This window comes from Pseudophryne corroboree, chromosome 6, assembly GCF_028390025.1.
Source record: "Pseudophryne corroboree isolate aPseCor3 chromosome 6, aPseCor3.hap2, whole genome shotgun sequence".
Taxonomy (NCBI): Eukaryota; Metazoa; Chordata; class Amphibia; order Anura; family Myobatrachidae; genus Pseudophryne; species Pseudophryne corroboree.
In genome coordinates this window covers 529,651,163-529,676,825 of record NC_086449.1, presented here as the reverse complement: position 1 = coordinate 529,676,825, position 25,663 = coordinate 529,651,163, and the positions used below count along the sequence as shown (strand labels likewise).

The window sequence follows — 25,663 nt, the reverse complement described above, 5'->3', positions numbered from 1 at the left end:
TTTCTTCTTCCTAGTCTGTATCTACTTCACCCCATTTAGTCACAACAGGGGCCATTTTATAAGATCGATAAACTACTCTTTGGTGGTTGAACAATGTAATGGGTGGTATTCATGTGACCGCCGGTCAGCTGACCGACAGTCACATGACCTCCTCCTCCACCAGCCCGACGGGTCACTGTCCCGATGGTCGGCATGCCGACCAACAGGGACTATTTCCACTCGTGGGTGTCCACGACACCCATAGAGTGGGAATAGAACCTGTGGTGACCGCAGGTCGCCACCGAGCCCGCAAGGGGCTTGCTGCACTCGCCCCTCCCCGCCGGGATCCCGGCGTCGGTAAGCTGACCGGCGGTCAGGAGACCGCCGGTCAGCCGTACTACACCCAATGTAATATATATCAGAGCACAACTACACTTCCAAGAATGGTATATCTATTACATATAAATCACAAAAGAGCCACAATTTTACCAAATTGCTGTCAATTTTCCCCTATGTGCGTTTTTGTCTTCCACAGCTAGCCAATAATACTGTAGTTACAGTAGTTCAATGTATTAAGTTTTTAATCTTTAAAATCGCCATAAAAATGTTTAGTATGCAGATCAGCCTCATAAATGGCTCACTAAGTTTATTTCACTGAAATGCTGCCACATGAAAACAAATAACCATTCTCTAGATACAATGTGAAATATAATGCTAAAACCAGAACATTTATGACAATTCTTCATTAAAAAAAACCCCAAAGATAATATTTGATTAGTTTGCTACCAGCTGATATTTATGCTGTTTATTCTGAGAGAACATACTGAACATTTGGAGAATATGAATTTTGAAGAGTTGGTTGTTAGATAGACAGTTAAATGGTCAAATGTTCGACATGAAAAACGCCAACACATGTTTCTTAGGTTTTTCCTAGTTTTTAAAACTTTAGCTGCATTTACTATTCATGTCACAAACTATTACCTTTAGTAAATTTGTGGCAAGTGAAGTCGAACGGAACGAGCAAGTGAGCCTGAAGCGAACCCACGTGGGGACACATTTCAACAAATTTGGTTGAAATATGTGTAAAAAAAAACACAAAATAACACAAACATTTAAAAGTCAACCTTTTGTGTCGACCTTTTGACCCTGTGAACCTTAATAATGCCTATCTTCTGTATCACACCTAGATTTTTGAATAGAACGGGCCAGGGTCTAGAATCTTGATAATAGGAGATTCATTTTGCATTCTTTTTAGTACTATGCAGTATGATATAAAACATATCCCCACTTCCCTCTCACTGCACCTGTCACTCCCTACTTCCCTCTCATTTTCTGCACCTTTCAGCCCTGCTTCCCTCTCATCTCCTAAATACACTGCAACTGTCTGAGCTTGGGCCTGCAGCTACCACATCCAGCCTACTTATGTCTCTCCAGCTCCCTTCTATCTCTCCAGCACCCCAGTGTCTCTCCAGCACCCTTTTGTCTCTCCAGCTACATACAGTGTCTCTCCAGCTCCAGTCACCATTTGTCTCTCCAGCACCCTTCAGCTGTAAAGTGTCTCTGCACCTCCCCCATGCCCTCATCTATCTCTCCAGCTCCAGTCCCCTAGCATCCTCTGGATCCAGCCCCTACACTTACCTTATTCTGGGTCTTCTTGTTCTGGCTGCTTCGCTTTGTGCCTCATCTCCTCTGCATCTCAGTGGTGCGATGGGACGACACGCACGCTGCGCCAATTAAACAAGAAAAACAACTGTATTGCCCCGTACCCCATACACGCTTGCGTAATGCTGATCAATGCAGAGGCACAGGTTTTTTGGGTCCCGGTACAAGTGTGTCCCTTGTAAATACACCCCCCCCCCCTTCCTTTGCTGGGCCTATGAATCTGCCAGGCAGTTGGGGGAGCCAGGGGAAGTGTCAGTATATCATACCGCCATATACTACCTCACATTGAGCACTGTATCAAAGACCATGGCTTTAGGAATAGTCACAATAACAAAAACAAAGCAATTTAATGCAAATTGGATTTTTTTAATTACATGTATAATGCTTGTCTTACAGACTTACCATTAAATGCTTCAATCACTTGTTGAAGTGTTTCTAGGGAAATCCCACTATATCCTTTTGCCAAGACATTGATCCTTAAAGCCAAAAGCATGCGGGTACGATTAGGACTTAGAGGCTTTCCAACTCCTGTTAATGCATTGATGTAATAAAAGTAGTTATATACACTACACACAGGCAAACAAAACATCATAGAGCAACATACAAATTTGCATCTCTAACAATGCCGCGTTTGCGGAATGCCACTGGGGGGATCACGTGGTACCGCATGTAGCTGACTAGAAATGCATTATCTTGTGGTCATGTGACTGTAATACAGCCAATAGGAATTATCTAGGCAAGGCCAATTGCCCATAACAAATATGAAAGCTTGTCATTAAGCTAGGTTATTTTTCGATCACTCTCCTCGGACTAAGAGAAGAGAGGTGTGTTTATTGGACCATAAGTAGACATGTGATTTGATTTTTACATCACATGAGCCACAAGTAAGTTTATAATTATTAATCCTTGAATGTGTCCTTAACCTTTAGTATACATAGAATATAGAATCTGTCTTCTTTCTTATAATAGAATTAATGTGTTTTAATAACATTTATAGCCAGATGGAATTGATTACAGGTGCACTGATTACCAGCCATATTAGCTTGGGTAGAAATATATGGCCCGAGATACTCATTAGTCACCTTTGAAAAAGCTGGGAAGGCCCCAGCGAAACGCGCAACTTGCTACTGCCCCAAGCCAGGACCATTGTGGATATTGCAGCGTTACTTCTATATCCTGAACCAGATCTTCGTCTACATTATGGATTGACCATCTACTGCACTGCTCCAACTTTTACCATCTACCACGACTCCAAGGGACGATAGAGCGTGATTACCTTCCGTCAATTAAGGACCCTGCTATTCAGAGCTGGTAAGTATACACCATTGGACAGTGCAACTTGCTCCACTATTTGGAGCTCATTATAGGAACAGGACTGAAATACTACTAATTCCCTATTTTAAACGAACACCTGGAACTGGCATAAGCTGTTATTTTTATTACTGCATAATTTCATTTTTTATCTTTTAATATGTTTTTGTATGTATAAGTGCACTTTATTAAACTGATAAATCTTATCAATTCCATTTTTTATGTGTGTTAGCTTCTTTCTCAATAAGCACTGTTTTCCATTTCTATACAACATATACATGTACCTGCTGAATGAGACCGTACAAGATTGACTTGAAGATCCCTAAAAGGAAAAAACAAACAAAAAACAACACATTTGAACACAGTTCTCCATTTTCTACAGTGGTGCCTGCCAGCATTTATTCATTGTATTATGAAAAAATAAAATAAATACACAGTCTGGTAAGTATATAATACTATCAGGCCACTATATGCTGAATGATGTAATGTCTGAAGGCAATAAATAAAGACTGCAAACATTACTTTAAGACAAATATGGTAAATTGGCTTCATATGCCAGTTTGATAAAAGTTGCACAGAATTACAGGCAATACTGGGCCCATCCTACATTAATAGACGAGCTATCTTTCTACATTTTCATCATGTCATTGGCCGGATTTGTACAATTTGGAAGAAATTATTTGTTCACTTATTCAGTGATTACACCAAATGTCCAGACGTTATTGTAATGACCAGTATTCAAATAGGAGCTCACCACAAGGAGACTTTGGTAAGTTTAATATCTAAGCCCAAGTACATTCATACTCACAGCAGACAACAAAAGAAAAAATACACTATATTACTTTAAAATGCTGTAGAGCTGCAGAAATGCTAAGGACAGAGACTGAATACTTACATCCATAGCAGCTAAACACAATATACCAATTGCATTATAATGATTGGCTGATTCAGCTTTACCATGGCCTAGCAACTGGGACATATGGGTGAGGTAAATGACTGAGGGCCAGATTGACACACAATATATGAGCCCAAGGGTCCATGTGGGCATTATACACAGGTGCAGCAGTATATAATGCTGGAAAAGTGGTCAGATTTGATCAAAGATGTGTGGAAAAAAATAGGCAAGTGAGGCACAAAAACGGAGTTTACAAATGTATTAGAATACTACAAAGAAGATGATATTTTTAATATATTCTTTGTATTTTTCATATACTTACACAGTCAAAACTCTGGCGTATTCGTTAGTATGACAGGAATGGCTCAGCGCATGTCACTACCTAGCAAGGAGATGCCAGTGCTTGGGAGGTATATCTACTAAAGTTTCTAAAAAACAAACTGTGGTATTTCAATAGCAACCAATCAGATTCCAGCTATCAATATTCTATTGCACTCTAGAAATTGATATCTGTTTGGTTGCCATGTGCAACACCACTACTTGTCTGTTTTTGGTTGGTTTTAGAAGCTTTAGTAAATATATCCCTAGAAGTATAATGTTCTTTTACCTCACTATCCTTACAGTTATAGATCAGAAAAACAAGACTTAAGGTAGACTTAACATGGTTAACTCTTTTTCTTCTAGGTCAATAGGATTCATAGTCCATACATTGGGGTGTAAGTGGTAGGAGTTGACTGGGCACCACACAGTTAAGCTTTTAGCTCTCGGGATGCTCTAGTCCTACTCCTCCTCATATACCCCACCCCCTGCCTAGGGAAGCCAGTTTTGTTAACAAGCCCAAGGCAGGAGCAGGATTTCAGGAGAGAAAGAAGACCTGAACATACAAGACACACTCTACCACACAGCACAGGAGAGAGCCATCCAAATGGGAAACAAAAATAAAAAATAAAATATATATATATATATATATATATATATATATATATATATATATATATATATATATATCCCCAAGACAGGTGCGTTGGAGTAGGCGCCCTGTGGATCCTATGGACCTCGAAGAAAAGTAAATAAACCATTTTTAAAAATAAAATAAAAAAAAGCTACCATAACTCTTGTTTTCTTCATCAGGGTCCATAGTGATCCACAGTCCTAACATTGGGGATGTCCTAAAGCAGTTTACCCTAAGGGTGGCAAAGCTCCTGAGACGACAGGAGATCCAATGCCCAAAGGAAGCATCCTGAGAGGCAAAGGTATCAAAGGCATTAAACCTCAGGAACATGTTAATAGAGGACAATGCAGCTAGAGTTGTTCAGCAGTAGCGCCTCAGCAAGCAGCCCACGAGGGACCTACTGAACGTATAGAATGAGGAGAGACTGTGTCTGGAACAGGAAGATCAGCTTGAATGTAAGCCTCTGCAATAGTAATGCGAAGCCACCTGGACAGCATTTGTTTACCAGCTGGACAACCTCGCTTATGGAATCCATACAGGACATATAGAGAACCCGTTTTCCTGATCACTCTGGTACATTCCTTGTAAATCCTTAGTGCATGAACCACATCCAGCAAGGTCTCTCCAGGTGACAGATCTAGGGACTGAAAGGCTGGAACCACTATCTTCGTATTTAGATGAAACTTGAACACCACCTTAGGAAGGTTACCCACCTTGGTCCGGATAACTGCCCTATCTTGATGGAAGATCAGAAAACGTCAGACAACAGGAAAGCGCTCCCAAATCAGACACCCTTCTCGAAGAGGCAATAGCCAGGAGAAAACACCTTTGCCGACAGCAACTTAAGGTCCACTGACTCTAAAGGCTCAAATGGGGAAGTCTAAAGAGCTTGCAGGACAAGGGACAAATCCCAGGCAGTCACTTGACATACAAAAAGGAGGCTAGGTATGGAGTATTCCTTGAAAAAAGGTACGCACATCTTGTAGTGGAGCGAGCTTTTGTTGAAACCACACCAATTCAGGGATGCTAGGCGAAGACCAAGGGCTAAACCTACCTGCAGAAAGGCAAGTACCCTGGAGACCATAAAGGCACGAGGGTCATAGTGCCTAGGTGCACACCACTGAAAAGAAGTGTGCCAAATTTAGTAATAGATGTGGGCTGATGATGGCTTACGAGCCTGCAGGATTGTCTGCATCACTGCATATGAGAACCCCTTAGCTCTAAAGATTGATGACTCATGAGCCAAGCCATCAAAGACAGTCGAGTCAGGTCCCGATGCAAACAGGAACCCTGAGACAACAGGGTCGCTGTGGTAATAGGAATGGCATGTCCATGGATAGATTTTGAATATCAGCGAACCAATTGAACCTGGGCCATGAGGGAGCTATCAGTAGCAAGGTGCCTCCTTCTCAAATAACTCTGGGTAACAGCGATACCGGAGGAAACCGGTAACCCAGATGGAAGGTCCCCTGTACTGCTAGAGTGTCCAAGAAGGCTGCCTGTGGATTTCTGGTCCTAGATCCATAGATTGGGACCTTGTGATTCTGACGAGAGGCAATCAGGTCTACATCCAACAGACCCATCTGCTTACCAGGTTCTGGAACACCCGGGGGGGGGTGAGCCCATTCTCCGCTGTGAACATTCTGCTGACTGAGGAAGCCTGCTTCCCAGTTAAGGATTCCTGGCAAGAATACTTGAGATGGCAGGGAGGTAAACTTCGGCCCACTGGAGCGTGCACTCCGACTCTGCAATAGCCAGATGGCTGCAAGTGCCCCCTTGATGGTTTAGATAGGCAACTGTAGTGGCGTTGTCTGACTGGATCTGAACAGGCCTTCCCTGGAGGAGATCCTGAGCCTGAACGAGATCTCTGTAGACCGCCCAAAGTTCCAGGACATTAATTGGCAAGCAACTTTTAGCTGTAGTCTTCAGACCTTGAAAGATATGTGGACCGATTACTGCGCCCCATCCGCAGAGACTAGCATCCGTGGTAAGGACGACCCAATCTGGAATCCAAAATGGCCATCCTTTGTCAAAGTGTGTTTCTGTAGCCATCAGGTGAGGGACAGATGCAACTCCAGTACCATCGTCTGGCCATGATCTGATGATATTGCCCATTCCACCTAGAAAGGATCAGATATTGTAGAGGCCTGGAGTAAAACTGGGCATACTCCACCAAATCGAAGGTGGAGATCATGGACCCCATAACCTGTATTGCTGAATGTATTGACACCCGGGGATTGCGCAGTAAGATGCAGACCTTTGACTGCAGTCTGGCAACTTTGTCTGCTGGCAGGAAGAGCCTCTGTTCCCGCAAATCCAGGAGAGCAAAACCCTTCCCCTGTTGTTCTCAGGGAACAGGGTTAAAAACCCCTACATTCAGTAAAGACTGAACAGCTGCTTGGAGCGCCATGGCTGCACCTGGATCCAATGGAGGATTGGTGCAAAAAAACTGCTGGTGGGGCATCTCACAAATTAGAGGGCAAACCCATGAGACCGCTTCTCACTCCCAGGCATCTGTAGTTAACTGGCGCCATAAGGCTGCGAATCACAAAGTCGGCCTGCCACCCTGGGGTCCCCCAGTAGGAGGTCCACCTCGTTAGGCAGAGGGCTTATCCCCCTGCTTGGGGGTCTGGCATCTGGTCATCCAGGCTTGCTTAGTTTGCGACTTAGCCGCCATGCTGCAGACAACCTGCTTTGCTTTAAACCGAAAATGACGAAAGAAAAATGTCCCAGACTTCGGGTTAGATGCCAATGGCAAAAATGCAGACTCAGAAACTGCTAGAATAGCCACAATCTTATCAAATATCCACTGAAGAGGGATTTTCCCATTTAGCGCACACTGCCTGTGGTAAAGGGTAACAAGATGACAATCTCTTAGGCACCGGGAACTTCAAGCATTCCAAGCTTCCGGCATGAGTTCAGCATGATACTCAGAGTGCGGAAACTCATCCTTAACCACTTTCCGATGCTTAAACAAAGAAGTTTTAGGGCCAGGCCCTGGTTTTTCCTACTCAAAAAACAAGCAGACTTAACTGCCCTCACAAGGGCTGTCACATCCACTGAGAAATGGCGATCTTCCTTATCAGGGAGAGAGAGAGAGAGAGAGAGAGAGAGAGAGAGAGATGTCCAACTCTTCCTCTGAGGATTCCACAGAGTCTGACCGCTGTGTAGACTGCGAGGATAAAACAGAGCGCTTATGCGCCATACTCATCTGAGGACGATCTGCCTGCAACAACTGAGAGACGGCTGTCATGTGGTCTGAGTATGTAATGGGTTCATTCTTGGAGGATACCCCAGTGCCTGCAACGGATGAGGCAATTGCTGCGGAACCCACATATTAGGCGGCAAAGCAGGAGGCGCCATGCGGTCCGCTATGCGCATTAACACTTGTGCAAAAGAAGCCACCCAGGGTGGTTCCTTCACAGGGGCTGACTGAAGCAGCCATTGTGGGTTTGGCACATAACATTTAGCACACAAACCGCTGCACAAGCCTTACATGAATCCAGCACAGGTGCATTATCCTCTTTGTTACCTTTACCTTTGGAAGACATTGTAACCGGATAACTGAGAAGCTAAACACACATAGGGGGAGATTCAAATGTTTGAAAGTCAGTTGGGAGTTTGTTTTTTCCTATCTAATAGACAGGAAAAAACAGACACCCAACCGACTTTTCAAACATTTGAATTCCACCCATAATGTACAGCTTTAGCAATTGCAAATATGACCACCTTCACAAAATACAAAGTAATTGTAAAGTACCACAGTCCTGAACACCTGTACGCAGAGCTTTTTGAAAAGAAAATTTATAGGGATAGATATAACTGACAGATAGAAATGCAGTCAGACAGCAGAGCTAGCACAAGTCACACACAATGCAAGTAAATAACAATTGCAATGGGCACTGAGGTCAACTACTCATACCACAGTGGTAGGTTGGACTAGTGCATGTATAACCTGGCCACTTTGGGGAAAGGTATACAAGTAGAGAGAACCCAGCATTCCCGAAGTCCTGCAGCACACCTGTGTCCATTTGAAATGTGGCTCAGAGACTCTTACAAGAGAAGCATGTGGGGGAGGGGCCGCCCAGAAACGAGAAACCCAGCTGTGGAACCTGGCACTGGGCTGGGGGAGTGGCAGCTGGGAGAGTGCTTACCTACCCTTGCTTACATCATCCTCCGGCCTCCATTATCCCAAGCGCAATACCAATACTATATATATAGATATATATATATATATATATATATATATATACATATACATACATACATACACACACATACATACATACATACATACATACATACATACATACATACATACACACGCCCTGGCGGTCTAGTGTAACCCGTAGCCGCAGCCAGGGTTCCCATCAGCGCCTGCGATCAGTCTCCCAGGGAGCGGAGACACGGACTGCATGTATTGCAGGTCCCGCGAACGGTTGCCCATCTTACATGTCCCCTGTTCTCCGGCTGCAGTCCAGGACCCTGGATGCTGTGGTGACCAGAAAGAAACCCCGCCAGAATCGACAGTCTCTCAGCCTCACTGACGTTGCAGCACATGCGGAGGATCATTGGAGCACCAGCACTAGTGCTCAAACAGACTCCCAGCGCTTGCTCAACCAATCAGGCTTAGTAATTGAAAAAAAAAAAAAATATTTCAGCTGTTGCCAACACCAACACTAAATCTGGCTTCCCTAGGCAGGGGGCAGGGTATATGAGGAAGAGGACTGGAGCATCCTGGGAGCTAAAAGCTTAACTGTGTGGTTCCCAGTCAACACCCAGTGCATTCTCCATATCACTAGGCGCATGCGGCTGATAGGGGACATGACCTAAATTGGAGGAGGCATTCTTTCGGAAATCCCGATGACATCACTCCGTGGACAGCCCAGCATCCCCGAAGATGCTGGACTACCCTCGGAGACTGGGCTGCCTGCACCATCGGCTCCTCTTCTATGGCAGGAGCCGGGTGCTGCAGGAGAGTGTAACACTGACACTGCAGAGGAACCGGCTCTTTGGTGTCACCCCATCTCAGGGTGACACCCGGGTGCGGCCCCGCACCCGCCCTCCTGACACCACTCAAAGGGCATATACTTCATTGTGTTTTCTAGTGAGTGCTGTATTCATTGGCGTTTCTAGAATGGGTGCAATGTGTGTGGGGCACACGGCCCCTGGGTCCAGGGGGGCCCACACCACACCCCACCCATTCTAATACTTACCTTTCCAGAGTCCATCGTTGGGTGCTGCGGTCGCAGTGGAAATCACTGCCAAAATGGCCACTGCACTTCTGCAGTAAACAAATTGGTCTCCGGATCATGGCGGGCGCCATGTTTCCGGAGACCTGCACATGTGGAGTCAACAGCGCCGTACAGAGGAAGGGGCCCACGCCGGAGGTGCACACACTGTTTAAATTCCCCTGACTGTATTCATCATATCTCCAAATAAAGTAAACACAATGGCTGCCTCTGATAGTTGTGTGGTTTTGGAAGGAATAGGACTCTACATCACACGTGTATTACTGTACTTACCGGAGCTGGCCGATCGGAATAACAGTGCGAGCAAACTTCCCAAATCCTGTAGTGATTCCGTACACCACTGCAATAGATTGGACGTCACACATGAGGGAATGTACACCTCAATAGCCCTGTCCCCCTAGGTCATATTAAAAGCTTGGGTACCTTTATTTTCTTGCACAATGTTCTCTATGAGAAGCCTGGACTGCTTAACTCTGCGTTCAGCCTCTGCAGTGAGCTTATAAAGAAAACATATACATGTGCTTAATGACAATGCTGGAGATAAAATGGTGCATATATATATATATATATATATATATATATATATATATATATATTTTTTTTATGTTTCACCCTGCGTAATTAAATTACTATGGAAGATATGAGACATGGGGTGGATTGGCCATAGGGCTCACCAGGAAGATTCCTGGTAGGCCGACATGTCTGTGGGGGTCTGTTTTAAGTGTTGTCATGTGGCCCCACCCCCCACATGACAGGCAGCCCACCACACTCAGTACACTGCATTGTCCCCATTCAGTCTGTTATTCCATACTGCTGCCATGGCTACACACTATGTTATACCTATTGTGCTGCCCATGTCAGGCCACTTCTACAACATTTGACAGAATAATTTTTAGTTTCCAATCTGCCCCTAGTCTGCGACAAAGACATAAGGAAGGCTGCATTTCGCATACAATCAGGCCCTATAAGGAGGGATTCCGCCCCTCTCAACAGACCCCACCCTCTCATCAGCCCTCATCTCCTTTAGGGCTGCTTCAATAAATTCAATATAATCCGCCCCTGTATGAGGCTGTCATACCAGTCACAGAACTATACATGGCACAGTTCTCTTTTGAGAACAATCAGTGGCAGTGGTTTGAATTTAACAGCATAATGCTAAAATAATCTTATAATAAAATAACATGATTTTATTAGTAGCTCATTAGATGGGTCACCTCTGACAGTGCAGTTCCTTCCTGACATCGCCCACAACCCCCCCACCTCCGACTGATACTTAGCACATTGCCAGCAGCCAATCCTTCTCTTCTAGGTCTTTCCCGTCTCCTTTGCAGTCGTAACCATTGGGACGCGAGTGCATTGTGGAGACAGGACAGTCCTTCTACAATTATTATACAGATATTAATAAGTGGAAATGTGAAATATCATTTACCTTTATTTTATACAGTCCTTTTCCTAGGTTTAGCAAATCAACTGTTGTCAAAGTCTCTCCATCTATGTTAATATACTAAGTAGAAAGTTCTCATTAGTGTTACAAAATTAAATAGGCTAAAGTGTTGTGAAGTACTGATGAAAACACACACACACGACAAATAGATGGATAAACAGTCGCATTCTTTGACACTGATTTAGATTCAGAACCTCAGTGGATACATTCAAGCAGGTATGTCCCATTCACTGGTGTGCTCGGCAGTGGACTCCCCATGGCGCAACAATGCGCCCATCTTGGTGTGCAAGCCCCCTGTCCCAATTCAAGGATCTGCACTGTCTGTGCCATATGTTTGAGGTGCGTCACCGATGGTGCTGAAAGAGCTTCCGCTGGCTCTGCCTGCACTGCAGATTAGTCATAGGAATCACCCAATAGCGGATTTCCCATTAGGCAAGTGAGACACGTGCCTAGGGGTGGCACGTTTGTGGCGGCACTCAGATGCTTCTGTTGGCAGGGTCAGCCCAAAAAGTACCAGTAATTGAAAAATATTTCTACTGTACTGTACTGTACCATATGCCATCTTGAATAGAGTGTAAATGGATAGGACTGCCCCTGTAAGCTGTCCCACTTAGTAGATATGTATACATAGTACAAAATTGTTAGTCTTTTTTATTATGCCATTAAATTGGCTATAATCAAATGAGGACTTATAACCAATCAATAAAAATAATAAAATTAGGTGCGCGGGGGGGAGGGGGGTTACAGGGCTGCAGTTACTGTTGTGCCTAAGGGCGCCCTCACCTCTAAATCTGCTTCTGGAAACACCTATTATGAAATCTCATTTAAACTTGACACAGACAACGGTGAGTAGTTTGCAAATACACAGAGACCATACATATGTAATCATGTTTCCATACCTCCCAACATGACCCTCTCCGGGAGGGACAGAATCCTCTGCTCCTGCTCTTCCCTCTTAAATTATGATTGCCATCACCTGTGCTGAAACACCTTTCTTATCCATTAACCTGTTCAACACAGGTGATGGCAATCATAAATGAAGAGAATAGTCTAGAAGCAGAGCATTTTGTCCCTCCTGGAGAGGGTCCTGTTGGGAGGTATGTGTTTCTATACGGACAACAAAGATCTGTGTGCTCCATCTTCAGCCAATATACTATGAAGATAACCTAGTGAGGCCAAAACAGTATCCGGGCTCTAGGTCCACCTTAATTAGGTCGACCACTAATAGTCGACATGGGAAAGGTCAGCAGTCTCAAATGGTCGACACATATAGTCGATACAGGGTTTGGTTGTTGTTTTTTTTGGGGGGGGCAGGAGGGGGGGGAGGTTTAATTTTTTCAACCATTTTCATACTTGACCATCCAAGTGGACTATAATTGGGATTAGTAACATGTGCAGAGCGCAGCGGTACACTAATTGGGGATCCCTGTACTCCTACAAAGAATACAACTCAAAAAAAGAATGTGTTGACCATCTGTCATATCGACTTTTTCAAGTGTCAACCTTGACCTTTCACATGTCAACCCAATGCCCATGTCGACCTAATGACTGCCTACCTAATGGGGTCGACCCTGTGATCAATACCAGGCCAAAACAGGCATGCAGAAGCAGGCTTCCATCTCAGTCAGTCATAAGTTATCAGTCTGGTTACTACCACTAAAGTGATAAGTGTAAGGGCATTTATAATACAGGTTGAGTATCCCTTATCCAAAATGCTTGGGACCAGAGGTATTTTGGATATCGGATTTTTCCGTATTTTGGAATAATTGCATACCATAATGAGATATCATGGTGATGGGACCCAAATCTAAGCACAGAATGCATTTATGTTTTATATGCACCTTATACACACAGCCTGAAGGTCATTTTAGCCAATATTTTTTATAACTTTGTGCATTAAACAAAGTGTGTCTACATTCACACAATTTTTTATGTTTCATATACACCTTATATACACAGTCTGAAGGTCATTTAATACAATATTTTTAATAACTGTGTGTATTAAACAAAGTTTGTGTACATTGAGCCATCAGAAAACAAAGGTTTCACTATCTCACTCTCGCTCAAAAAAGTCCGTATTTCGGAATATTCCGTATTTCGGATATGGGATACTCAACCTGTACGTTCATTTACAATCTACTATATGTAGGCTCTTCAGCATAATGTTATTAACAAAGTCACCTGTTCTGGCTCCTTATATTTGCTATATCTGTGTATCTGTTAAGGAACTACAACTTCTGATCATCTCTATATAATCAAAATTTTGGCAAACAATTGTGTAATATGCTTAAAAATAATAAATATAATAAAATTAACTGTATCATGAAAATAAAGTAAACAAATTGAATATCATTCAAAGTAGAATTTACTGTCATGACTAATTAAAAGGTAATGCCATACAGTGCCAATACACTAACATTTTTCAGTTAAAACCTATTTATAAAACAATATATTATGCAAATTTTAATATGGATCTCTGCATTTGGGGTCAAAATTGTACCCTTTCGCCTGCTTTTAAGAATTTTATCATGCATAGGAGTATTCTTAGATGAGAAAATAGTGTAATCACATCATACTTAATTTTGTAGATAGGCTGGGTTGTTTAATACCAGTTAGTTGTACATTATTGTGATTTATAGTTGGTAATTAGATCTGTTTATAGAACAGTTCCACCATCAGTCATAACGTGTATTTTTATTTTTTGTAAATGAAAACTGCTTACTCCATAAGTAACAGTAGGAAACTTGCTTTGCTCCAACAGCTAGGGAACTATAAGTTTCATCATGCTCTACATCTTATTGATCCATGTAATATAAATATTTGAAACTCTTCCACTGTGTATAGGTGGGTACACACTTAGCGATACAGTGAACTATATCGCTCATTTTCCCCTTCCTGAACAATATAGTTAACCCCCAGTGTGTATGCCGCCGCTGAGCGATGCACGGCACCGCGGGTCATTGCCGTGCATGCAGCTCAGTTTGGACTCATCGTCCAAAGCTGCATGCTCTGGTCGGCCGCTGCATGATGTCACTGTGTTGGGTGGACCGGCTCGGCCCGAGAGGTGAAACACTAATGACATTTGGCAGATAAATTCTAAATGTGACAAAGACCTGGAAATAGCTTGTTCTATATACATAATATGCACAATCAAAGGATACAAATGAACACCTTCTGGTTGAGAGGGTATAAAATCTGGTGACATCACATCTCCTTCTACAACTAAAGAAGCAAAACATTACAGGTAAACAACAAAAATCCAGTGTTCTATATCCATATATGGGAGGATAACATTTTATACCTCTAATGATAGATAGATAGATAGATAGATAGATAGATAGATAGATAGATAGATAGATAGATAGATAGATAGATATATTGTTTACCATGTAGCAGTCATCCAAGACATTTATAGTTCAGCATTTCACAAACACGTGTATAATAGGAGACAAATGTTCTAGAATTACCACTCCTGAATCCATGGTGATTTGCTTTGCGATCATATTAATTGTGCAAGATACAAGCAGGGTTTTATATTTTTATAAATGGTCAGTGGTCCTTTTATTTGCCTTACAGCTACAGTATAATTAAGTATATTTTGCTAGACTTCAAAGAAACAGGCCTATCTAGTGGCCAAATTATACTTAAAAAATAAATGTCATAAAAAAAAAAAGGTAACAAAAAATTCTCGTATGACAAAAAATAAATATCTGTGACATTTCTTCAGCAAGAACACACCAACGTATAATAGTGAAAGTGTAGGTATTCTGTTCCGTGCAAGGAAAATTTGCCCTATTTCCAAGAAAGGTACAGTATATTTTACCTTTCCAATCTAACACAAATGTGATATTTTACTTTTTAAAGGGAAATTTTATTGAATGAATGAGAAACAGTTATCAGGTGCCCTACGCAGTGGCGCAAAAAATAAAATTACATAACAATAACAAGTCATAAGTATATAGAAAAATGTATAATATACTAATGGTTTGTAAGAGGTAGAGATATTGATGATCAATAATAGGATTTTAATTACCTACCGGTAAATCCTTTTCTTGTAATCCGTAGAGGATACTGGGGTTCAATTTAGTACTATGGGGTATAGACAGGTCCACTAGGAGCCATGGGCACTTTAAAAATTTAATAGTGTGGGCTGGCTCCTCCCTCTATGCCCCTTCTACCAGACTCAGTCTAAGAAACTGTGCCCGAGGAGATGGACATACTTTGAGAGAAGGATATAAAAGGATAGTGGTGAGATTCCGAACCAGCACACACAAACAAGAGGAAAGCTACGCTAACCCAACTGGAAACAGGAACCAACCATACTTAACCAAGTAACAGTGCAGGAAGAACGAAGCACCGGGCGGGTGCCCAGTATCCTCTATGGACTACGAGAAAAGGATTTACCGGTAGGTAATTAAAATCCTATTTTCTCTTACATCCTAGAGGATACTGGGGTACCATTTAGTACCATGGGGAAGTACCAAAGCTCCCAAACCAGGTGGGAGAGTGCAGAGGTTCCTGCGGAACTGATTGGCCTCTGAGGGACCTTCAGTTTGGTCAAAGTAATGAACTTGTAGAACTTAGCAAATGTGTTTGAACCCGACCAAGTAGCTGCTCGGCAGAGCTGTAAAGCTGAGAAGAACCCACCAACCTAGTAGAGTGGGCCTGTACAGATATTGGTACCGGCAAGCCTGCCATGGAATAAGCATGCTGGATAGTGAGCCTGATCCAGCATGCAATTGACTGCTTAGAAGCAGGACACCCAATCTTATTGGGAACATAAAGAACAAACAGTGCGTCCTATATTCTGTGATGAGCTGTTCTCTTTACAAACACCTTCAAAGCCCTTCCAAAGACTTTGAAGTAGCAGAGGTGTCGGTAACCACCGGAATCACAATAGGTTGGTTGTTTTGAAATGCCGACACCACTTTAGGAAGAAATTGCTGATGAGTTCTGAGTTCAGCCCTATCCTCACGGAAAATTGAATAAGGGCTCTTGTGAGACAACGCCCCCAGCTCCGACACATGCCTCGCCAAGGCCAATAGTGTGACGGTTTTCCACGTAAGATATTTTATGTCTACCTTTGGTAATGGTTCAAACCAGTCCAATTGGAGGAATTGCAGCACCCAACTGAGATCCCAAGGTGCTGTGGGAGGCACCAAGGGAGGTTGGATGTGCAGAACACCTTTCAAGAACGTCTGGACCTCAGGGAGAGAAGCCAATTGTTTCTAAAAGAAAATGGATAAGGCCAAAATCTGGACTTTTATGGAGCCCAGCCGGAGACCCATATCCATGCAGAAAAGCAGGAAACGTCCCAGATGAAATTCCACTGCAGAATAATTTCTGCTCTCACACCAAAAGACGTATTTCTTCTAAATACGGTGGTAATGTTGAGACGTTACCCCCTTCCTGGCTTGGATCATAGTCGGAATAACCTTGTCAGGGATCCCTCTCCTGGCTAGAATCAGCCGTTCAACTTTCATGCTATCAAACGTAGCCACGGTAAGTCTTGATAGACGAACGGGTCTTCAAGAACCATCTCCAGAAGGTCCGAGTACCAGGCCCTTCTTGGCCAGTCCGGAGCAATGATTATTGCTTGAACCTTTTCCTTTATTCTTTTGAGAATTGTTGGGATCAGAGTAAGTGGAGGAAACACGTACACCATCTGATAGACCCTTGCCTGTTGGTCTCTCGACCTGGAACAATACCGCTTGAGCTTCTTGTTGAGACGAGAGGCCATCATGTCGATTTGTGGATATCCCCATCGACGTGTCAAGCACCTGAACACTTCTGGGTGAAGGCCTCACTCCCCTGGGTGCAGGTCGTGTCTGCTGAGGAAGTCTGCTTCCCAGTTGTCTACTCCCGGAATGAAGACTGCTGACAATGCCGCAGCGTGTTTTCCTGCCCAGAGGAGAATTCTTGACACCTATGACATTGCTGCTCTGCTTTTCATTCCGCCCTGTAGGTTTATGTACGTTACTGCCGTCACATTGTCCAACTGGACCTGAATGGCCTGATCTTGTAGAAGATATGAGGCCTGCAGAAGGGCGTTGTATATGGCCCTGAATGTTGATTGGAAGGACGATTTCCTGACTTGACCATCTTCCTTGAAACTGCACCCCCTGGGTGACTGCTCCCCAACCTCTGAGGCTTGCGTCTGTGGTTAACAGTATCCAATTCTGAATCCCGAACCGCCTACCCTCGATGAGGTGAGAAGTCTGTAGTCACCACAGAAGGGAGATCCTGGCTTTTGGCGACAGACGGATCCTCTGGTGCATGCGAAGATGCATTCCGGACCATTTGTCCAACAGATCGAGCTGTACGGGTCTTGCGTGAAACCTTCTATATTGAAGCGCATCGTAAGAGGCCACCATTTTCCCCAGAAGGCGAATCCAGCGATGCACCGATATCCGGGTGGGCATCAGGACATCCCGAACCATTGACTGGATTACTAATGCCTTTTCCAACGGAAGGAACACTTTCTGCGACTCAGTGTCCAGTATCATTCCCAGGAATAGAAGCAGCCGTGTTGGCTTTAGGTGAGATTTCGAAAGGTTCAGAATCCACCCGTGATCCTGGTCAGAAGATCGTCCCCCTTGTTTTGCTGATGAGGTGGAACTGGGACAATCACATGAAACTGGTAAGCCTGATTTAAAGAATCTGTGAGGTGGGAGCCTTGGAACTCCAGTCTGTAGCCCTGGGAAATATGAACTATGACCCAGGGATCCTGGCAGGAACTTGTTCAGACGTGACTGAAGAATTTTAGCTGGGCTCCCACCTGCCAGTCTTCCAGGCATCGCTGCCCACCGTCATGCTGAAGGCTTTGAGGAACCAGAGCCTGAGCTCTGTTCCTGACAATCGTCAGTTGCTGGTTTGCATGGTTTACCTCTTGCGCCTCTGGTGGCTGTAGAAGCACCTCTGGATTTGCCCTTAAACTTGGCCATCTGAAAAGACTGTAAATATGAAGCTGAGTAAGCTTTCCTGGATGGGGGAGCTGCGGAAGGAAGAAATGTAGATTTGGAGCTTTGGAGATCCATTTGTCTAGTTCGTCTCCAAATAAGGCCTCTCCTGTGAACAGTAGGCCTTCCATGCCCTTCCTGGAGTCCGCATCAGCAGTCCACTAGCGTAGCCACAAGCCCCTGCGTGCTGACACTGCCATAGCAGTGGTGAGTGCATTAAGCAAGCCTATCTCTTTTATGGCTTATACCATGAAGTTTGCAGAGTCCTGTATATATTGCAGGAGTAAAACAATCCCCCCCCCCCCTAGGGAAGGAATCTAACCCCTCAATTAGGTTGCCAGACCATTTAGCAATTGGTTTTGTAATCCACGCACATGCAATAGTGGGTCTCTGGGCCACCCCAGCAGCTGTGTACGAGGATTTGAGTGTAGTCTCAATTTAATGATCAGCCGTGTCTTTTAGGGAGGCTGCACCAGGGACAGGCAATACTATTTTCTGTGACAGCCTGGACACTGATGCATCCACTATAGGTGGATGTTCCCATTTTTTCCTATCCTCAGGAGGAAAAGGAGAAGATGAGAGTAACCTTTTAGGGTTTTGAAATTTCCTATCAGGCTTAACCCATAGATTTTCAAACAGGGTATTCAATTCCTCTGACACAGGAAAAGTGACTGAGGACTTCTTTTTTACATAAAAAAAAAAAAAAGATTCTTCACACTCCTCTGTTATTTTATCAGGAATTTGCAGGATGTCTCTGATAGTTTCTAGAAGAGCTAGTATTCCCTGTATCAGAGCAGCATCCCCCCTTCCGTATCCACCTCCCCCTCCTCCATGTCTGACCCGTCAGAGTCAGACTGCAGGACATGGGCCAGAGTTCGCTTTTGTGGACAAATGGTAGGGGACTGAGACGCTGATTTGGGGACTGAGTCTCTGTTCATAACTCATCCTCAGACTGTCTTAAGTATTGCGTCTCTTTCTCATTGCGGGACAATTCATTAAAAATATTGGAAATCATTCCTGTAATGTAATCCAGCCACGCTGGTTCAGTCCCGCTAGCCTGAGAAGGTGCACTACCCGAGTACATAGTAGTGAGCTCGCTGGGGAAGAGGAACACTCTGCTGTACATGAACCACACTCTTTGCCTGACATTGTAAATATGACAGCATACACGTGTCACACACACACACACACACACACACACGAAAGTTAAAAAACACAATTAACCCACAAAGAGCCCTTCCAGGGAGACACAGAGGTATTTGGAGCCAGCACAACGCACCCTTATTGCTAATGCCAAGCTTAGCCGGGTCGTAGACTAAGGGGTTCATTACGAGTTGATCGCTCGCTAGCTACTTTTTGCAGCCGTGCAAACGCATAGTCGCCGCCCACTGGGGAGTGTATATTTGCTGTGCAAGGGTGTGATCACATGTGCAGCTGAGCGTTACAAAAATAGTTTGTGCAGTTTTTGAGTAGCTCAGAACTTACTCAGCCCTTGCAATTACTTCAGCCTGTCCGGTCCCGGAATTGACGCCCGCCCTGCAAACGCTTGGACACGCTTGCGTTTTTCCAAACACTCCCAGAAAACGGTCAGTTGACACCCACAAACACCATCTTCCTGTCAATCTCCTTGCGATCGGCTGTGCGAATGGATTCTTTGTTAAATCCATTGCACAGCAACGATCCGCTTTGTACCAGTACGACATGCCTGCACATTGTGGTGCATACGCATGCGCAGTAGTGCCCCGAACGCTGCGCTGCAAAAAAACAGCAGCGTGCAATCAGATCAGAATGACACCCCCCCCCCAAGTACCCAGATTTGGGACTTAGTACACTAATAATCGCTCCCCCCCTGCTATGACTCCCTGGTACCGCTGAGGTAATCTGAAGTCACACCGAAGGAGCTGCTCGTCCCTGTGAGTCAGCATCTGAGTCAGTGTTCACTGCAGAGGGAAAATGGCGCTGGTGAGCTGCTGGATCCTCTCATAGTGAAGACCCGCCCCTTCAATGGTGCGCAGTCTTCCCACTTTTTTTATACTGGCAATTTGTGCTTAAAATGGAGACAGAACCGTTTTAAGGCATTGTTTGCCAGTGTGGGTACTGTGCAGGCTTGGACTGGCCCACAGGAGTATAGGGGAAACCACCAGTGGGCCCCACTGCCTGGGGGCCCACCTCCTGCTCTAAGGATCAGGTTCCAGACTGTGCACTTGAATTATACATCATACATATGTTATCTTATACTGGACTATGGTGTATTTTCTACAGTGCATTGCTGTTATTAATCTGGTACATTATCATGCAGGCAGCATCTGAATTTACAGTATATATTTATGAAGGGGCCCAGACGTTGCACTCTATAATGGTTAGTCAAACCAATGAGGTGGCAGGCCGCACCCCCTCTGCAGACTGGCCACACCCCTAAACATGGGCCCCTGAAAATAACAAACAGAAAAATAAATGCAGAAAACTCTTCAGGAGCTTCCATAAGCGTGACCGGCTCCTCCAGACACATTCTCTAAACTGAGTCTGGTAGGAGGGGTATAGAGGGAGGAGCCAACCCACACTATCAAATTCTTAAAGTGCCCATGGCTCCTAGTAGACCCGTCTATACCCCATGGTACTATATGGAACCTCAGTCTCCTCTAGGACGCAAGATAAATTTAAATGACTGCCTTCACAGAGCGGAGCTGGACATCCATCAACCAATGTGTACTGTGTAACAGATAATGAAAGCGCACAAATAAAAGAAAACTGTTGGCTGCTGGTTTGATTTAGAAGTACTGTAAACAGTTTATTTAGAATATATACTTAGCTGAAAAGCTCATTAAAAAATGTGTATCCCATAAAACTACATAAACAACAAGTAAAACTGTGGACACTGTGTCCCCACATGCAATATATGAAACTTGTAGGTTGCCAATTGCTGGCTTTTTATATAGCAGGTATTAGTAAGCATGCGTTCTGTTAGTCAGAATACAGTCACAGTGATGAATGATGAGAACACTTGGTGGTCATTATACTTCAGCCTTCAGATGTGTTTATGGTGATCTAGGAGCACTCCTATTGTATGTAAGAAACCTGAACAGTTCTCATGTAAGGTAGTCTCATCCACTTTTACATTGTATAAAGAAGAAAGAAATACTGAGACTATAGGCATTCTGCAGACATGTATGTCTTCTATAAGCTGCATGGCTGGAGTACAATTAGCTCACAATCAGGCTGCAGTACATGTAGGGATATACGCAGCTAGGTTACATAGCTGGTTTAGTAACCTTACGTACACATCATGTCCATTGTACTCACTATTTGCTAAGCATAATTTCGCTTATGTCATAGTTTCACTGGATTGGAAATGTTTCATATTCTCTCCTCTGTCAACCAATATATTGTATGTGCATCGTTCCACAATATTTTATTAAAATACTTTAAGCATTATTCAATATACCCAAAATTGCATACTAGCTCTGTGATACAAATTCACTTAAAAAAAAACCCACAATATCTCACAATGCTTGCCATAACGATCGCAATACATTGTTCAATTGAATTCTAGCCTTGAGGGTTGTCATAGATTTACAATTCAAAGGCAATATGAAAAACCACTGTTACTTTCCAATATTAAGGAGAAATATTCCTGTACTCACCAACTTCAACAAACTCATTATTCTCCAATGCATCTTCTAATGTGTCATCAAGGTCCAATAAGCCCAAACCTTTACATCTCCGAAGGTAAAACTTGACATCCTCCAGAGACTCAAACCCTCCATTATCAGGTTTATTCTTTATGTACCTCCTCAGTGCCTCCTTGCCCAGACATCTAATGGTTTTAGTAGGATCTTTGCAAGGCACTGCTAACCACTCTCCCCGCACATGCACTGTGTATCTTGGCATATTACTCTAAAAAGATTACAAAAAAAAATGATTTGATTCTTAAAACAGATTCCAGATGAAGATGCTCAGGATTAGCTGTGCTATCTATGCAGATATTTGTTCAGTAAAGGAATACAGGAATTGGCAGCTTTTCCCCAAACGTCTGCCTTTAAGGTTAATGATTGAGGAAAGGTGACCAATGGCAAAGAGTGTGAACTCCTACCTTCTTTTGTCTTTAGTAAAATGTACTATGAAAACACCTTGAGGGTTTCAGATGTTCAAATACCATCAAGTTATCTTGTTGTAACTGCACTAAATTTGTAAACAGCAACATCATATTGGAATCTCATAAATTCAGTACATTACTTCCATAAATATAGGTAAACAATTTATTACAATAACACATGGACTCTAATTTAATATACATATTGTAAATGTAGTCTCATGTTTTCTCAGAGACTTGTCAAATGTTCCATTCCTTTACCTGTGTCTTAAGTTTGATCACTCCTAATCTAACATATTAACAAACAGAGGTTGGTTCAACATATCTGCTTACCATAATATCCCAAACTGGGACATCTATGAATTACACAGGTTCTGTGGCTGGCTGACTTCAATCCTGCATTGCACCTGGTTTTAATCAGCGACAGAACCTGTGTAGTTCATGAGTGTCCCAAATTTAAGTGATAGTATAGTAAGCCTATATTTATATATATATATTATATTGTGTTGGAATAATTCAAATCCACATTTGAAACACCTGTGTGGAATCTGACATTTGACTGCACAATTATTTGAAAAAAAACAAACAAACAAACAAACAAAAAAACAACAATTTAGGGATAGTTACTAAGGAATTAATTTTCAAAACCTTCAATGTTTGCAGATATTACCTGCCAGATTTAGAAGGGCTATGATATGTGATGCAACACAAACATGATTTTCTATTATTGCCCTATTAAATATGGCAGCAAAATCTGCAAAAATCATTGGTTTTGAAAATACATTGCTAAATAAATATACTCTTAGTCACTGGTCCACTATTCTACTTTGTACCTATGCACCATATATACAGACAGACTTCACTAACAAATTTCTCCACTGCACTCTGGGCAATAATAATTTAAATATTATCTTAAATATATTTATTACTTTCTTACTCCCTTTCCTTTTGTTAATTTTGCAATCACCTCATACTACCTGGAAGTGAAGCCATCCAAAATTAGTTCATAGTGTTATGTACTATACAACTTAGTACTGGACAAATACACAGTAAAGTGATAGTGTAATGGAGTAAACATCCACAGGGGCCTGAGAAGATACAGCTGTTCCTATAGGTAGAAGCTATGTTCTGACACGTTTTTCTCTAGATGACTGGCAAACACAAACCAGGTGTGGTACCTCACAGGGAGATTAACCATATCACTACTTAACAGAATTGTGTGTCTTTGTTATCATTAACATGTGGTTAATGCTTTCCTCTTGTGCCCAGTTTTATATTATGTGAATCTGCTTAGTATACAGGGGTTGTCTGGCATACCTCCCAACATGACCAATTCTATGAAGGACAAAATGCTCCGTTCATGAACTCCCTTCTTAATTTATGATTGCCATCATCTGTGATGAAATACCTTTCTTATCAAAGAACTAGTTCAACGCAGGTGATGGCAATTATAAATTAAGAGGGGAGACCAGGAAAAGAGCATTTTGGGCTCTATCCATGAAGCAGTGAAAAGAGTGAAGTGAGCCAGTGTCATGGCAACCAATCAGTGTTGCGGTAACATTTATAAAGTGCATTCTATAAAATTATATGTAGCAGCTGATTGGTTGCCATGGGCAACTTCTCCACTGGCTCACTTCTCCACACTTCTCACTACTTCATGAACAGACTCCAAAGGTTCCTCCTGGAATGGATCATGTTGAGAGGTATGTGAGGGCAAGCACTAAGAGCTAGTTCATGAACATTTTGACCACAGAAGCTTATTTATCACACTCAAAAAGGCTTGCGTTTGCCCTACATATGTATCTTAATAGGGTTACCACTTATAATAACCACGTTGGGGGTACCTATTTGTCAAGCATCAAAGTGGTACTCCTTGTCCTGCTAACACCACCTGAAATGTTAGTGCCAGAATAGAAACCATAATAATAAAAAAAAACTTTATTAGTTTAATAAATAGGCTTTCGGCTTACCATGTTATCCCTGTAAACTTGGACACTTAAGAATTGCACAGGTTCTCTAGCTGATTAAAATCAGGTGAAATGCAGGCTTGAAGTCAGTCAACCACAGAACCTGTGTAATTCATGAGTGTTCTGAATATTGCCTAATAACACTAATAACCCAACCCTCACCCCTAATCCTAACCCTAAGTAAACCCCTAACTCTACTCTAACCCCAGACCCTAATAACCTAACCATAAAAGGGCAGACTAGATTGGCCACATGGTTCTTATCTGCCATCAAATTCTATGTCTCTAAAGGTGCATACACACGGAGAGATTTTGACTATGAGAGATTTTGACTGAGCGATTTCCCTTGAACTGGCAGTAGGAGATTTTGACTAACTTTTCCAGCGATTTTGACTAACTTTACCAGCAATTTTGGCCATGGGCGATTTTGGCTAACTCATTCAAGCAAGGGATGCTTTTTCTTTTCCAGCGACATAGCCAAAATTGACTTGCCTGCACAGTCTATTTTTAGCAGCGATAGCGATCTGGCGGGGACGCGCATCGCTATCGCTGGTTGTGTACACATGGAGAGATATGCACTAACTTTCTGAGCGATTTTGACTATATAGTCAAAATCGCTCAGTTATATCGCTCCGTGTGTATGCACCTTATGCCACAATTCAGAATTGATTTGTATGGTCCACATACAAAATACAGTATAAAAGTGCAAAATTGGGGCTGCTCGAGGTTGTTCTTTTCTTCCTCTGATATGCCATCTATGCTTCTGATACCCAAATGTACGTCTATTTTTTTTTTTTTTTAAATATATATTTATTGAGAAGGAACATGTAATAAAATAAAATACAAGTCGTATGTCACATTGCTTGTGAGAAAACAGTCAACCACTGCAAGGTACAGAAAGTGCCAATAAAAGAGTTGTACAAACACTGTTGAATAGTATAAACAAGGTTATGAGGACAATCAACCATATAGTTCAAGCAGGAGAACGTAACATCAGTCTATTACATTTTTATTTATTTATTTATTTTTTTAATTAAAAGGGTGGTGAGCCTTTAATGAGGGATTCTGTATTATACCATGTTGTCAATCTAACTACTTGGCGCACATATTCCCTGGTGGCAGGCGGTAGCGTGAGCAGGTAGGGTAACCAAAT

At 42.9% G+C, this 25,663-nt stretch overlaps 2 protein-coding genes across 7 annotated transcripts in view; one reads left to right on the top strand and one right to left on the bottom strand.

Moving 5' to 3' along the window:
- The window catches only part of HAL (histidine ammonia-lyase), a 96,149-nt gene extending 72,222 nt beyond the window's left edge, over positions 1–23,927 (bottom strand). Inside the window, exons 1-9 of one of the 5 annotated variants that reach the window (XM_063927582.1) lie at positions 23,862–23,927; positions 22,096–22,348; positions 14,657–14,717; positions 13,677–13,704; positions 11,481–11,555; positions 10,475–10,547; positions 10,325–10,391; positions 3,237–3,274; positions 2,044–2,169 (exon numbers count right to left, since the gene is read on the bottom strand). In XM_063927582.1, the coding sequence (XP_063783652.1) occupies positions 2,044–2,169; positions 3,237–3,274; positions 10,325–10,391; positions 10,475–10,547; positions 11,481–11,555; positions 13,677–13,704; positions 14,657–14,717; positions 22,096–22,342 (715 nt within the window). In that variant the 5' untranslated portion in view covers positions 22,343–22,348; positions 23,862–23,927. Of the gene's footprint in view, positions 1–2,043; positions 2,170–3,236; positions 3,275–10,324; positions 10,392–10,474; positions 10,548–11,480; positions 11,556–13,676; positions 13,705–14,656; positions 14,718–22,095; positions 22,349–22,805; positions 22,825–22,877; positions 22,958–23,511; positions 23,644–23,861 lie in introns of those variants that run through there. The other 4 variants (XM_063927583.1, XM_063927581.1, XM_063927580.1 and 1 more) reach the window with 4 other exon arrangements.
- A 199-nt stretch (positions 23,928–24,126) lies between these two features.
- The window catches only part of RXYLT1 (ribitol xylosyltransferase 1), a 113,347-nt gene continuing 111,810 nt past the window's right edge, over positions 24,127–25,663 (top strand). The window contains exon 1 of one of the 2 annotated variants that reach the window (XM_063927579.1): positions 24,127–24,247. In XM_063927579.1, coding sequence (XP_063783649.1) covers positions 24,154–24,247 — 94 coding nt within the window. In that variant the 5' untranslated portion in view covers positions 24,127–24,153. The remainder of the gene's footprint in view (positions 24,248–25,663) is intronic. The other variant, XM_063927578.1, reaches the window with a different exon arrangement.